Genomic DNA, 13,813 nt, shown 5'->3' on the forward strand with positions numbered 1-13,813 from the left:
AAAGAGATGAGGTATATTTGTAAGAGCTAACTGTACACTGTATATATAAAATATATAGTGAATTCAAGTTTTAGGACAAATAATACACTTCTATAAAGTGACCATGTGTCTCTTTATTAACAAATTACAAGCTTTTAAAAGATTAACTTTTCTCAGAGAACAAATTAGAGCCTGAAAATGTAATATATTTTCCGGCGCCACTCTTTGGTGTCGCAGGTAGCTTACCACCTAAACAAGTGTGGAAAAAAATACTTTACTATTCGAATGTCAAACGACTTTTCAACATTAGAAGAGAAGGAACATCATGCATCCCTGTATTAAGCTTAAAATTAATAACTGATCTGTGTATTTTAAAGTAGACCAGTTCTCATTAGCTGAATACACTGAGTCCAGGCTCTAATATTAAATCTGTTAACATTAATCCAAGTCCAATAAGAAATACAGACAACAGTCCAGTTAAAGAAAACAAATGTCGCTACGCTAACTAGAAAAGCAATAATGGTAGTCACCCATTAGTTCACAAAACAGAGATGGATGAGTAATCACCGCTTGAACATGTGTGCACTCACACGCTCAGTTTATTTTCCCACAATGCAGTGGAAATATACAGTTAAACTACTGTTTCTTTCCTTTAGCACACAGGTGTCAAACATACGGCCTGCGGGCCAAAAGCGGCCCACCAGAGGGGCTAATCTGGTCTGTGGCATGGAAAGTGCGATAATTACATAGGAGACTGCAATTTTTAAATGAAAATAACTGCTATCCCTAATTTGTCCACAGTTTTAGAAAGGAAAGTGGACAGAACACAACACTGAGCAACGTGTTCATTCATTTATTCATTCATTCATCTTCTGTAACCGCTCGTCCTGTGAAGGGTCGTGGGCGGGCTGGAGCCTATCCCAGCTGTCATAGGACAAGAGACGAGGTCCACCCTGGACAGGTCTCCAGTCTATCACAGGGCTAACACAGAGAGACAGACAACCATTCACACTCACACCTACGGCCAATTTAGAATCACAAATGAACGTATCGAGCATGTCTTTGGACGGTGGGAGGAAGCTAGTACCTGGAGAGAACCCACGCAGACACAGGGAGAACATGCAAATTCCACACAGAAAGGCCCCAGAACCCAGAACTTTCTTGCTGTGAGGCATCAGTGCTAACCAGCACGGATAGTTTATTAAATGTTGTTCTTCTTTGCACTTTGCACTGGGGCTGCTGTGGCTCAGTAGGTAGAGCGGGTGGCCCACGAACCAGAGGGTTAGCGGTTTGATCCCCAGAGTGTGCCGCTGAAGTGTCCTCGAGCAAGACACTGATCCCCGGTTGCTGCTGTGTGCTTGTGTGAACGAATGGTTAGATGCGTCTGTGACTGTAACGTGCTTTGAGTACAAATAGGAGATAAAAACAAGGCCATTTATCATTTACCACTAAAAAAAAAATGGGAGTTGTTGTTATTTTGCTATAATCTTACTCCGGCCCGCTTGAGATCAAATTGAGCTGTATGTGGCTCCTGGACTAAAATGAGTTTGACACCCCTGCTTTAAACTATCACTACTGTAAAACACTGTTAAATTTCATCTCCCTGATATCCTGCATTTAATTAGAACAGTTTTATACTGTTATTTCAACGCAAATTTACAGCAATTTCAATTGACAAGTCTTATCTTTTTTTATTATTATTATTGTCATGGTGTGGTTTGAAGAAAAAGAGGAGGATATACAGTTCCTGGAAGAACTTCAAAGACACAAGTGGGCACAGAATTAAAGTCCCGTGGAAAGAGAACGGGGATCAACCCAGCAGCATCAGATAGTCAGCTACTGTCAAACTACAAAGCATCGATGAGCCGACGCAAAGACCCCTCAAAGCCTCCTTTAAAGGGAAAAACCAAGAGAAATGCTTAAGAGAAATGCTGTTTTCTGGGATGTAATTTGAAACAAAGCTGAGGAGTTGTGAAACTGAGACGCCCGTGGGTTCAACTTTGCTGTATTTTCTTTTCTGTCGCCAATAAAACTGGTCGAACATGCGGGAAAATATGAAAATGCTGACATGCTTTGCATTGGAAATGTGTAAAACAGCAGCTGTTTTGCTTTATACACTCGTGCATGAGGGACTATCCCGCCTCACGCCGACTCGTATACGTCGCGCTGATGTTAGCCGTGACAATATTTTGTGTTATGAATAAAAACATCAAATGTTGTTTTGAGAACAAATTTCGAGTTGTGGATTGTGTAAGTACCTAAAAGCACGCGACAACGTCCGCTTCCCTTTGGCAAAAGCAGGTTCAGCTGAAACTTTGATTTATGTTGACTGCTGACTGACCATGCAGTTATATTAATGTTTGTGCAGTGTAATGAAAACTACTTTTTTGTCTTGCTGCTGCAGGGAAACAACCTGCATGCATTATATCATGAATGTAATCAATGGAAATATTTGCTTAAATGCAGATTAATGTTGTATTTGTTATAGATACACTTGCATACTTTATATTTTAAGAAACTGTTTATTCAGATGTTTCCATATTAAAACAGAAATGATGAATTACTGATCACGTAATGTGCAGAAATGAAACCGATGAAACCGTCTCTTGAGGTCCAGACATGTGACGTTAGAAATCCCTCTCCTGGCTTTGTTGTGGCAACTTTGCCAGAAAGCGTCAGGGATCTGAGTCTGACTTTGATGACTCCTGGAACATCCCCAGCTAGTAATGTTTAAACTTGATCTTCCAAGTTAAACATTAGTCTGGCGTTAGCACGTGTCTTTGTGAGCTCCGTGCAGAATCAGAGGTTACACAGCAACCAGGGTTAGGGTGCAGACGTTCAAAAAGCGGTCAAGTACAAAAAATAAGAAAGAAAGAAGGAAAGAAAGAAAGTTGATAAGCTCGTGTCACATTGGTAAGCAGGTTTGTTTACAGGGAAGGGTTTGTCTGTATCTCTGTGTGACTTCTTGGCCTCTTATTGTTCATTGTTTAGGGTTTTATGGCTCATTTACTGGATGGCTTTAATCTCATCAGCCCCGATCCAGCAGCAGCAGGCAGACGTTTTCACCAAACAAGAGCTGATAAACCCAATGAACCTTTGGCTCAGGTATTTACCAACAAAAGTGGAGTCGGTGCAGATTAGAAACAGGGAAACACAACTCAAGCAGGATGATAGCGTAGCCTCTGTGGCCTATTGTTGGACGACATGCTAATAACAATCAGGACAGCGTGTCAGTCAGCTGGAGACTGCAAATAATGGACAACAACAGTGCGAATGTGTCACGTTTTATTTGACTTCATTTCATTTTTCACTCTACTGCATAGTTTGCCTTGAAGGTGATGCTGCATTCAGCCAACACCTGTAAATCCAATTTACGAGGGTTTGTTTCAAGGCTGTTAGCCCAGGTGCTAGCACCAATAGTCTAAATCGGGCTATTCATGTATTACTTTGGAGATTGTTACCAAGTAACATACCAAGTGACATGTCTGTAGTTTGTCTAAAATATATATACTTTATGTATCACACATTTACAATTTCCCGACTGGGAACTACAAGATCGTGTTTATCCACTCAGATGCTCTAATTTACGGTTTAAGCAATATACATCATGAACGCAGCTGGCGGTTTGATAATTATTGAAGTGCGCATGCGTGAACTGTCAAACCCGCGGTTTTTGTTTTCCAAGAAACACATTTCGATAAATATATTAAATAATATTGCCGTTTTTGTACCATTTGGCTAACGTTTCTGTTCAACAAAGTCCGTTTTGGTTTTTGTTATTTTATTTTAGTAGCCTACAGAAAGTTTTTTTTAACTGTAGAAATTAACTAGCTAGCTTACATCAGTTATAGCATTGCTAACATTACTGTAGCTCTGTTATTGTTTATGGTCAACAAATTAACTGAAATACAAAAAAAAAATGTATAGAAGTAAGTGTAATTAATTTTTTGGACAATATTACATAAAAAAATTATTATTAGTATTTTAACATTTAAAGTTAGTTACACTGTGTCTGCAAACTGTTTTGGGCACATATGACCTCTGTTTGACTGAGGGTAAACCACCATGCTTAAATTAGCATTAGGTTTAAATTAGAGTAAGTTTTTCTATTTCCAAGGAAAGTAAACATTTAACTTCTTCCTTGTAGGTGCCTGGAAGAAAAAAAAATGGCTCCTCACATTTGGCCAACAGGTAAAAAAAAAAAAAAAAAAAGTATTACTTTTTTCTTTTGCAGCGAACCGTGACAGGTGTGTGCTGAAAAACACAGTGCTTGTCGTAGGGGTGGATTCTCCTATTTTACACTTTATGAGTCATTTACTTTATGAGTGGTCTTTTGCAAGAGTTTGGAACCAATAACTTCATGGCAGGTGGACAAACAAAGCTTGATTTTTGCAGGTTCAGCAATTCAAAACTTGGCAAAAAAAGCAAAATATCCAAGGGTGCATTCATGTCTGTACTCTTCTACGTCTTATTCATCAGAAAAAGACAGAATCTACAAATTACTGGGTTGACCGTGGGTGAGTAAAAAAGGTTAGTGGATTAAAAAAGATGTCCCAGTCTGTATTAAATAATGAAACACACTATATTAGTCATCAGTATTAACAATTAGTCATTTGGGACTGATGATGCATTTGGGACGGATTTACAAAATGTGGTGTGAAGAAGGCAGATGAGCTAATCCTGTTTCTTGCGACAGATGGCGCTGTATCTCTAAAACACACTTTTCACAGCTGAACGAAGTGAACAGCCCCAGCAAATGCCCCATGAGGAATCTGTAGTAATCCTGAAATTCTCTGCAGGGAGATGAGCCACAGATAAAGATATTAAGTTATTTATTTAGGAAGTATTGCTGTGGTACTTTATTGTTATTGTTTGGGAATTACAAGACACAGTGACATTAATGATATCACATTACTTGACCAATGACATGAAGAGCCACATCAAAAATATAGTATTATCTTGTCTCACTTTTATTTTCAAGCTCCCAGTAGCTTCTTGTTTGATATTATTTATTTATATCATTTTATTATCCTTTATTATTTTATGTGAACTTTACCTAAATACTAACTTCTGTTTTCACAAATGTCTACCTTCATGTTAAAGTGTGTGTTGACTGGCATGCTTGGTGCAGTTGGAAGCGTTGCAAGCAGCTGAGAGAGAAATGAATTGGATGGTGCAGCAGCAGTGGAGCAGTCTGACCTCCCACCGGAGGAGTGGCGTTGACAGAAGGATGGTCCAGGAGCAGATAGAGGCGGCAGCAGCAGCACGCTGAGAGCGCAGCCGTCGCACAATGCCACATACAAACTTACCCGAGCGGTGGAAGTAGTCTTCTTTACCTTCATGCCACCGCAGCGGTGACAACAAGAGCCAAAGCACTCTGAGCCAAAGATCATTACTACTGCGGTAAGTCATTTACTCTGGCTGCACATTGGAGCTGTTGACAGTTTAAACACATTTGGTTCAGGCCTCATGTGGCACGCGTGAAGAGGCGGCTGGATCACAAATCATATAATATACATTTTATTTTATTTTTTTAATCATTTATTGTTTTACATAGTTTTACAGGTCCCTTTTAAGACTTTGTTATTCTTTCTGTCGCTTTAAACGCGTGCTCTCCTCTCCTCTCCTCTGAGGTTTAGTTGAAACACTTAATGGACGATTAAAGAGGGATTTGCGCGTAAATGCGCAGCTGGCATGCGTTTTGTTTTGGTCTTTTTCAAGTGTGCGTTAAACTTGATTTATCTTGCCTTCTCCAACTCCCAGCGCCACGACTACATTTTTGGAGCCATCGCAGCAGCTGCATGATATTATGAAGTCAGCTAATGTTATGAGATTAATCTTACCAAAGCTCTTGTCTCAGCATCATGTTTGTCAGAGATTTTTTTTTATTATTTTTATTATTATTATTATTTTTTTGCAGCTGGATAGTAGATCTTACCACGACACGTGTGTGTAATATCACGCTGAGCTTTCATGAAACAACTGCAGGTTAAGAGGCTTTGTGTTTAGTCACTTTGAGTTCCGAAAGTGAGATTTCAGAGCAGAGAAATCACCTTTCTCTCTCTCTCTCTCTCTCTCTCTCTGTGTCTGCTGTATGTGTTACTTTTTGTCAGGTCAAACATCAGCAGCTGCTCTGGTGATCCGCTCCGCTCACCACATTCACAAAGGAGATTTATCACACGCGACCTGAAGACATGAGTGGCAACAAGAAGTAAGTGACTTCATCAAGCGTTACGAGAACGATTTACAATCTGTGCACACCTCAAATGATTTAAACGTGTCGCAATGTACAGTCAGGTGCCGGTGATTAATGTGAAGTAAAAAAGAAATGCCTATAAAGCAGGTGAACTCCAGGAACAGGTGTTTTCGACGGCAAGGCTGACAAACTGCAAGACACTGATCTCTACTTCAAGTTCACATAAAAAGTAAATCATTTCCAGCTACAAAACCGATGCCGTCTACAAGGAACTCAGAATTAACATACTCCTTAAAGGTCATTTTAAGGTTTGAACATGTTAAAGTTTAAGCTTTAATGCATCAATAGCCATGTAATTGCTTTGTAAGGATTCTAGCCTCAAAGAAAAACTTACCTCAGATTAAACTAGAGTGACTGTAATGCTGAACAAATGTCCTTTAGAAGCATTGAGTTAGTATTTATTGGATCTTAAAGTTAAATAGTAGTTGCATTGATTTTTGTTTTAAGCTTGAAGGCAATCAGCAAACCCAGGTCACACAGTCTCATTGAGTCTCAGACTAATATGATATCCAGTGACCTTTTGTCTTCATTGCATTAGGATTTTTTTTTTGGCTTCACAAACTTGATTGCGACACAGGGCCACTAGATACATGACATGGGCACATATCGTCGTAGGTCATGTGTTGGCTACAGAAGACACTGTATACCACAACACAGCCCAGATGCCTTCAAGCTGTTTGACGCTTGCATGGTCTGAACACAAGAGTTAGCGGTTCGGGTACAGAGAGCACTCTCTACTCTCCAAGCAGATAAGTACAGTAGGCTACTTGCAGATTACAAGGACAGAGACACTGATACGGTATCGGTGAAGTGACCGACTGATAGCAGCCAATATGCAATGATGAGTGCAAAGTAACAGTCTGCCAACTTCAGATTTTCTTGTACAGTGTGTAATAAGGCTGTTGAAGGTTTAGCTAGTAATCTCCAATACGTGCACATCTTGAAATATTGATTAAAGAAAAAAAAATCACACCTAAGATACTTTTATGCTCTTAAATCCATGGGTTTATAATGTCACCGTAATGTTTCTGTCATTAATTTTTCTAAGTTACAAGCAAATCTATACGTTAAACAGGAGTGAAGTCCTGAACTTTGGTGCTAAATATGATATAAACTATCTAGTTTTCTAGTTAGTTGCAGTCTAACCTGATTAAAGTGAAGAGCATTAAGCATGCGAGGAGTGTTACACATAAAATGTCTCAAAAATTTGAAGGAATACTTTACTATATTTCATTTTTTGTTACACGCTTTGTGCTGGTATTTATTTTGTCTAACAAAAAGACCACACACCTTCGTGAAAAGACAAGAACTATATTTTTTTTAATGTGATTTCTTACTGCAGTTGTGATTTACACCACCCTGATCCTCAGATGCTTGCTTGTCTTAACTGCATGCCTCTGAGCTGTAAGGAGCAACAGTCACTGTCACCCCATGCCGGGTTTCACATGCATTCAAAGATGAGATTTTACAGTGTTAGTAGTGGTGTTTAACGTGCAGCTTTGGTGTTAGAGCCGTCGCACACTTGGATTATCACAACAAGGAATTAATCGATAATTTGTAGTAGCTTATCTTTCATCGTGGTGTTTACATTAAGCAGGGAGTTTATTACTTCACTCAGTGATATCCCTTTTTCTTGATTACGGCATAATCTTAAACGATAAAGCTGATTGGATTTGGCCGCGCCGCCAACTGCTATTACGTTACTCTTTTTAGGTTTTATTCTGACTGGCGCTTTTTGACTCAGATAAATCGCATTAGAGGAGAAGGGTACAGTCAGGGAAACCTGATAAACTGAAGGTCAAGGTAATTTGGAAAAGATAGGCTTTGCGTTTGTTACATATACTGTATTATATAGCAGATGAAATGAATTCTGGGAAATCAAGGGAATTACTCTCAAATAGAAGCAGACAGATCATGGCAAAGGAGGACAAAGTACCCTATAAAATTACCCTGTAAAGACCGTTTTCTTTTTTTCTTTTTACAAAATAACTCCTGCACATAACGGCACATTGTTGTTAAACATTATTGTCTTTGCCTTCTTTAATGTTAAATTGAGGAGGAGGGGGGGACTCGTGTGGGCTGGCAGCTCAGACTGAGTGGAGTTTGACCTGTTATGTCCATGTTTGTTCCATAGGTGGCAATGGAGGAAGTAGGAACTCTGTCTGGTCTTAGTAAGAAAGTCTTTCAGTTCTGTTTGAATCAGCTCTTTACAAGTTGATCCACAGAGAACAGACAGAGTTACACATGAAATCTGGATAAGTTGGTTTCTTGTTGAGATGCTGTTATCCATGTTTGACTTTTAGATAATGTAATTAAACTTCCAAATGGTTTGCCTTTTTACTTTTATGAAATGCTTCTCAGTCATAGAAGTAAATGATACTTAAGTAGAAGCAGTCATTTTCTACCTTAGTGATACTCAAAGCACTTTACAGTGTTTCTAATTCATACACACACACACTCACGCACCAGTGGTAGTAGAGCTGCCACCAGGAGAAACTTCAGGTTCAGTGTCTTGCCCAAGGACACTTCAACCCTTCACCATTATTGTCATTATTATTATTATTATTATTTTATCTCCTCAAGTGTTGCCTGGAGAATTGTCTGTCCACACATAGAGCTGGAGTGGTCACAGCTTTTTTACTGAGCGAGAAAATCAATTTCAGTTTATCAGTTTTTCAATATAAGACACTAACAAAATAAATACACTATATCGTTATATATGACATGACAATAATGTGGATTAATGCAGTGAGTGTGTCTTTTAACTACATCCCCTCATCCTGAAACCAGTCTTCCACCAGCTGGTCTGGAGCTGCCCTTTGACCTCTGAGCTCCTTCTGCCCTCCCCCCTTTTTGGCTCGCGGTGTCTCTTCCACTGGATTGTATTTCTAGAAATGTCATCATTATAACAAATGTATATTTACTCGCTATACATGATTATTGAATACAGGTCATTATTTTACTGCCTCTTTTTAAAAATAGTAATATATGAGGGGATAAAAGATAACAGCTGACCCAAACTTTGGAAATGTGGCCAAGCATGTGACGAAAAATAAAAATAAAATCTCCCATTTTAGAAGCTTAAGTCTGAAAAGATTTTTCATCTTTGCATATAAAATGTATGAAACGATTCGTCAGATTTTCTGGCGTTCGGCTGAATAAAAGTCAATTTAATGATGATAATAATAATAATCATGACAACAATAATACAAAAATATATTTATTGTATTTTAAAAAAACAGTTATGAGGCTTTTTCAAAGGCAAATGTGATGAAGAAAATATTTTCAATTCTTCTTTCTGCAAAACATCAATTTGTCTGTGGCACTGTAAGTTTAAAACTCAATTCTTAAGCAGTTCATGTCGTTGTAGTTGTGTTATTTTGATGTACGAGTGGGTCACAAATGAGCCTTTTTATAGATTGATCTCAATATAAATGATAAAATCTGAAGTTTAAGTTGAGCTTTTATTTTATTCTTTTAACGCACATGGCTAGCAGAATACATAATACAAAGCCCCCCCCTTAACAGAACCTCAAAAGCAACTTCTCTTTATTGTCACAACCCGTATGAAACATTTTTAATCCCTTTTTAATGTCTGTGTTTGTTGGGAAACAGTACGGCCTGTTTGAAGTGGGGATGAATGTGTGTGTGGAGACTTCTTGAACAGCAGCAGAGGCACCGACGCGCCGTCTTGTTACGGGCTTGTATATGTGTATATGTGTATGTGTGTGTGTGTGTTGTCACTTAAAGTAAAGCCGGCGTAATCCTGTAAGGGCGGATGAGTAGACAGACATGTGATGCCCCACTTGTTTCTTAGGTAGAGAGGGGGACTGGCAGGCATTACCAAGCAGATGGAGAGGCTTTGTAGTGAGTGTGTGCGTGGGCGTGCGACTGATTAGACACAACATTAACTAATGCTTCTTTTTTACTTGTAAAACATCTTGTGTCTAATGGAGTTCACTAAATTCAAGTCATAGTCAGTGGGACTTTTTTTTTTTTGTGTGCATGACCAGCACCAATCACTCTAGCCATCACACTCAATTAGTGGACTTCCTGTCCTCTCCCTCACCCCCCTCAGCCAGATTAAAGCCATTACACCATACCTATCGACTGCGCACTTTGCCCTCCTCAAGGACGACACACATTCTCACAGTTGGGGTAGTTTTACTCACGGACAATCTGATTCTTAAGCCGCTATCTCAGAGCTCCGAGGTGGTCGCGTCAGGTTTGTCCGTCAATGAGTCTTTGATGGGCGGAGATGAGCGCTACCAGCAGCACCAGACTGAACCCCAGTCCGAACTTACTGCAGGTGAACGAGCCCAAGCGCTATGGCTCCACGTTGTCGTTGGAGGAGAAGTGTGAACAGTCTTTCTTCCTCTTCTACTACTACAGGATGGAGGATGAGGCGGTGCTGGACCGGGGAGCGTCCCTACTGAAGCACATTTGTGATGAGGAGGAGGTAGAGGGTAAGTTTACCAATTCTGCTACACCTTAATTTCTCTGATCATGACCAGAAATGTCGTATTTAACCCTCCATGTGATGCAGTGTAAACACAAATGTCAGGAAACCTCAAATGTTGTGACCTGTCCAAATTTTATTTTGAATTTTTTTAAATAATTAAGTTTCTAAAACCTCAGAAAATTTCCACAGAAGTCAAAAAAATCTCCATCTTGAGGGTAATTTGTCTTACAACTTTGCAACCTAAAACTAAAAACACTTTAAAATCTGTAATTTCTTTAACCTTAAAATGTATATACTTCTTAATGACTTTCTTCAAAGTGAGGGCACTCATTGAGAGAAACAGGAAGGATGAGAGACTGCCAAATTTGTGCACTTCCTGCACGTATACGCTGATGCTCACCTATTTAGCGAGTTGGCACAGGAAAGATGTAGAACACAGAGCCTGTGACGCCGTGTTTACCTCACTAATCTCCTCAAAGACCTACCGGACAACAAAGCGAAGGAAGAAAACCTCGCTTGCTACCGTGTCCAGCGTGTTCCACTTTAAACTAATAGATGTATGCAAACAAAATTGCTCATCGCTCAAATTTTAGATTCTGTTTTCATTTGACAATCAAATTCGTATGGGGTTGATTTCAAGTTTTGAGCTTAAATTTGATTCATTTCAATTTCTTTATAAATCTTTTTTGGTAACTCAGTCTCTCCTTGTTGCCCAGGAATGAGGTTACGCTCACATGATGGTGACATTAGCCCGCGACTAGTATCCCAAGTTTGTTGGTTCTAGTCCAGCAGATTAAAGGATCTGTCATGGAGCCTGTTTGTAACATCCAAGAACCTTAGTGTTTTTATTTGTTGGCTAAAGTATTCAAAGTGGATCTAGCAGTGGTCTTTTGTCTGCTAATTGATTTCTAATAAGAAATGAATGTGAAACAGTGCCTTTGTTTGTTAACTGTAACGAACGGTTTATTCGGTTTTGACTAAAACCACCAGAATGATACCAAGTTACTTAATAAGAGTAACATAACAGAGTCTGGGCTTGAATCTGCACGGCGTCCTCCCTCATGCCAGGGGTCAACATTTTGTCAGGTGTTACCTCAGCTTGGATTCTGCTTCAGTATCTCTAACTTCCTGTGCGTTCACCGGCGTCTCGTCTGTGCCCGGTGTGTGGCCTCGTCTGCCGGCTACGTCTCATGTTGGACTTGAGCTCACTGAACTCGGTGTCCTCCTCGCTCGCTCCTCTCTCTGAGCCGACAGCCTGACTCAAAGACCTCGACTGAGCAGAGGAACACAAAGAGGAGAGGGAGCTTGACACTTATCATATTGTACAAGATTATTGTGTAAGAGGAGCTTTGGCCCAACAGCCAAATAATCTTTACTGTTAGTCTGTGTTTTCACTCCAGCATCATATTTGTTATCTAACCTTGCGTCACAGACTGCGCTAATGCTCAAGATAAATAGTTTAGTTCGTCGGCTTACGTCCTTTTTGACCTTTGGCTACATATTATAACGATCAACTTAACAAATCATGTATGGTAAAAACAGCTTTTGCAGTTATTTAACTTGTAATAATACATAGTAGAGAGTCTCTGACATAAGCTCAACACTTTAATAGGGGTTTAGTATTCTGTCAGTGCTTGGTGGCGTGTTGCCATCCTTCCCACTGGTCTGGGCAGGTCCCAGCACCACAGTTACTGGGGAAACTAGCGGCTGCGTTGCCTCTCCTCAGAAATCTAGTGAACTAAACAAACCTCCCAGCACAGACACACACACACACACAACGATTTCATTTAATTCAGTGTGTGTGTGCGCACTTACGGGTAACTCCAAAAGAAGTTCCTCTTGAACACCCGAAAAAAAGAAGAGGAAGTCGTTTCACAAAGCTGCTCTGGCAGTGTGCAAATCTTCCTTTCCAGCTCCTTGACTTGACTATTTTTTATTCCTTCTCCTCCATCACTCGCCTCCCATTCGCCGACCTCCTTCTTTCGGCGTTGTGCAGCCTCTGCAAATGTCTTCACGCTCTTCTTTTATTGCTCATCGATCAAGTTGAACAGCACTGCGGTCTTTATTAGCTTTTATTGTCACTGTCCAGCCGTCTGCTTCTGGGTCTTGTGCCATGTCCACTAGTTGTTTGGGACTTCTTGTTTCTTCTTTTGCCAACTTAAATATTACTAAGCAGGCCTATATTTCAAGATCTGGCATTGCTTAAAATCTCTTCCCCCTTTCTGGTGGAATAAAAAATGAGAGTTTAGTCTTTTTTTATCAACTATTATGAACTAGTAACGTAGCAGTTGTAATCGAGTCATTTAGCTGACAACCATTACATAAAAACTTAAAGTTCACTTTGAATCGCAGCAACAAGAAATCATTTTAGTCTTTAATCCAATTTTTTTGTATGATTTTCTAATTAAATGACGTTTTAGATCCTTTGTCTGCCAAGATTATTATTGGTCTCTTGTTACCCGGTGCAGCTCCAAGTGTCCAGAGCTGGTGAAAGTTGTAATGTGTCAAACATACCCAGAAATATATCTATATTCAGCACAAAAAAAAAAAAAAACTAGAACCGATTTGGACGTCTGGACCGTTTTGGACGTCTTGGAAAAAGCAGTGGAATAAACATTTACAGATCGGAGCTCTGACACGTACAGGTTCGATAGGCCACTAATTCACTTATCCAGTCTTCCGTTTAATCTGCTGTGGTCACCTGACTCTACATGCCCCGAAAATTTTTTATCTTTCTTAGAAATCGTTTTTGTTTGCTTTTTCTCATCACTTTTCGGTGGAGGGTATAAGCAGGCCTTTGCCGTGAACGATTGATCTTGTGTTGTTATGTTGTCCCATAAACATGGGACAGGTGCCATCTTTGTTGAACCAAAAGCGCAGCGGGGGAACAGCTCTGGTGTGGGCGATGCTGGTTCTGTCTCCATTTGCCGATCTCCTTCCTCTGTCTCCGTTTCATGTCCGTCCACTTCTTGTTTCTTTCTTCCTCTCATGCGTTTCATAATTGTCGTACATCCTTTGTCTCGGGAGAGGGTCCGTCTCCAAAACCGACTGATTGACTGAGGGAATCTGTTTCAGTTAATCAGTATTCTGTACGGTATATTGTACATTTTAAACAT

The 13,813-nt window shown here is 39.8% G+C and overlaps 1 protein-coding gene across 3 annotated transcripts in view; it reads left to right on the top strand.

The window, feature by feature from the left end:
- Positions 1–6,124: 6,124 nt before the first annotated feature.
- Positions 6,125–13,813, top strand: part of slc4a4a (solute carrier family 4 member 4a) — a gene marked incomplete at its 5' end in the record, with an annotated part of 46,293 nt that continues 38,604 nt past the window's right edge. For 2 of the 3 annotated variants that reach the window (XM_084551667.1, XM_084551666.1), the window contains 2 exons: positions 6,125–6,190; positions 10,628–10,701. In XM_084551667.1, coding sequence (XP_084407793.1) covers positions 6,174–6,190; positions 10,628–10,701 — 91 coding nt within the window. Of the gene's footprint in view, positions 6,191–10,493; positions 10,702–13,813 lie in introns of those variants that run through there. The other variant, XM_084551665.1, reaches the window with a different exon arrangement.

Source organism: Chelon labrosus (genome assembly GCF_963514085.1).
Source record: "Chelon labrosus genome assembly, chromosome: 9".
NCBI lineage: Eukaryota > Metazoa > Chordata > Actinopteri > Mugiliformes > Mugilidae > Chelon > Chelon labrosus.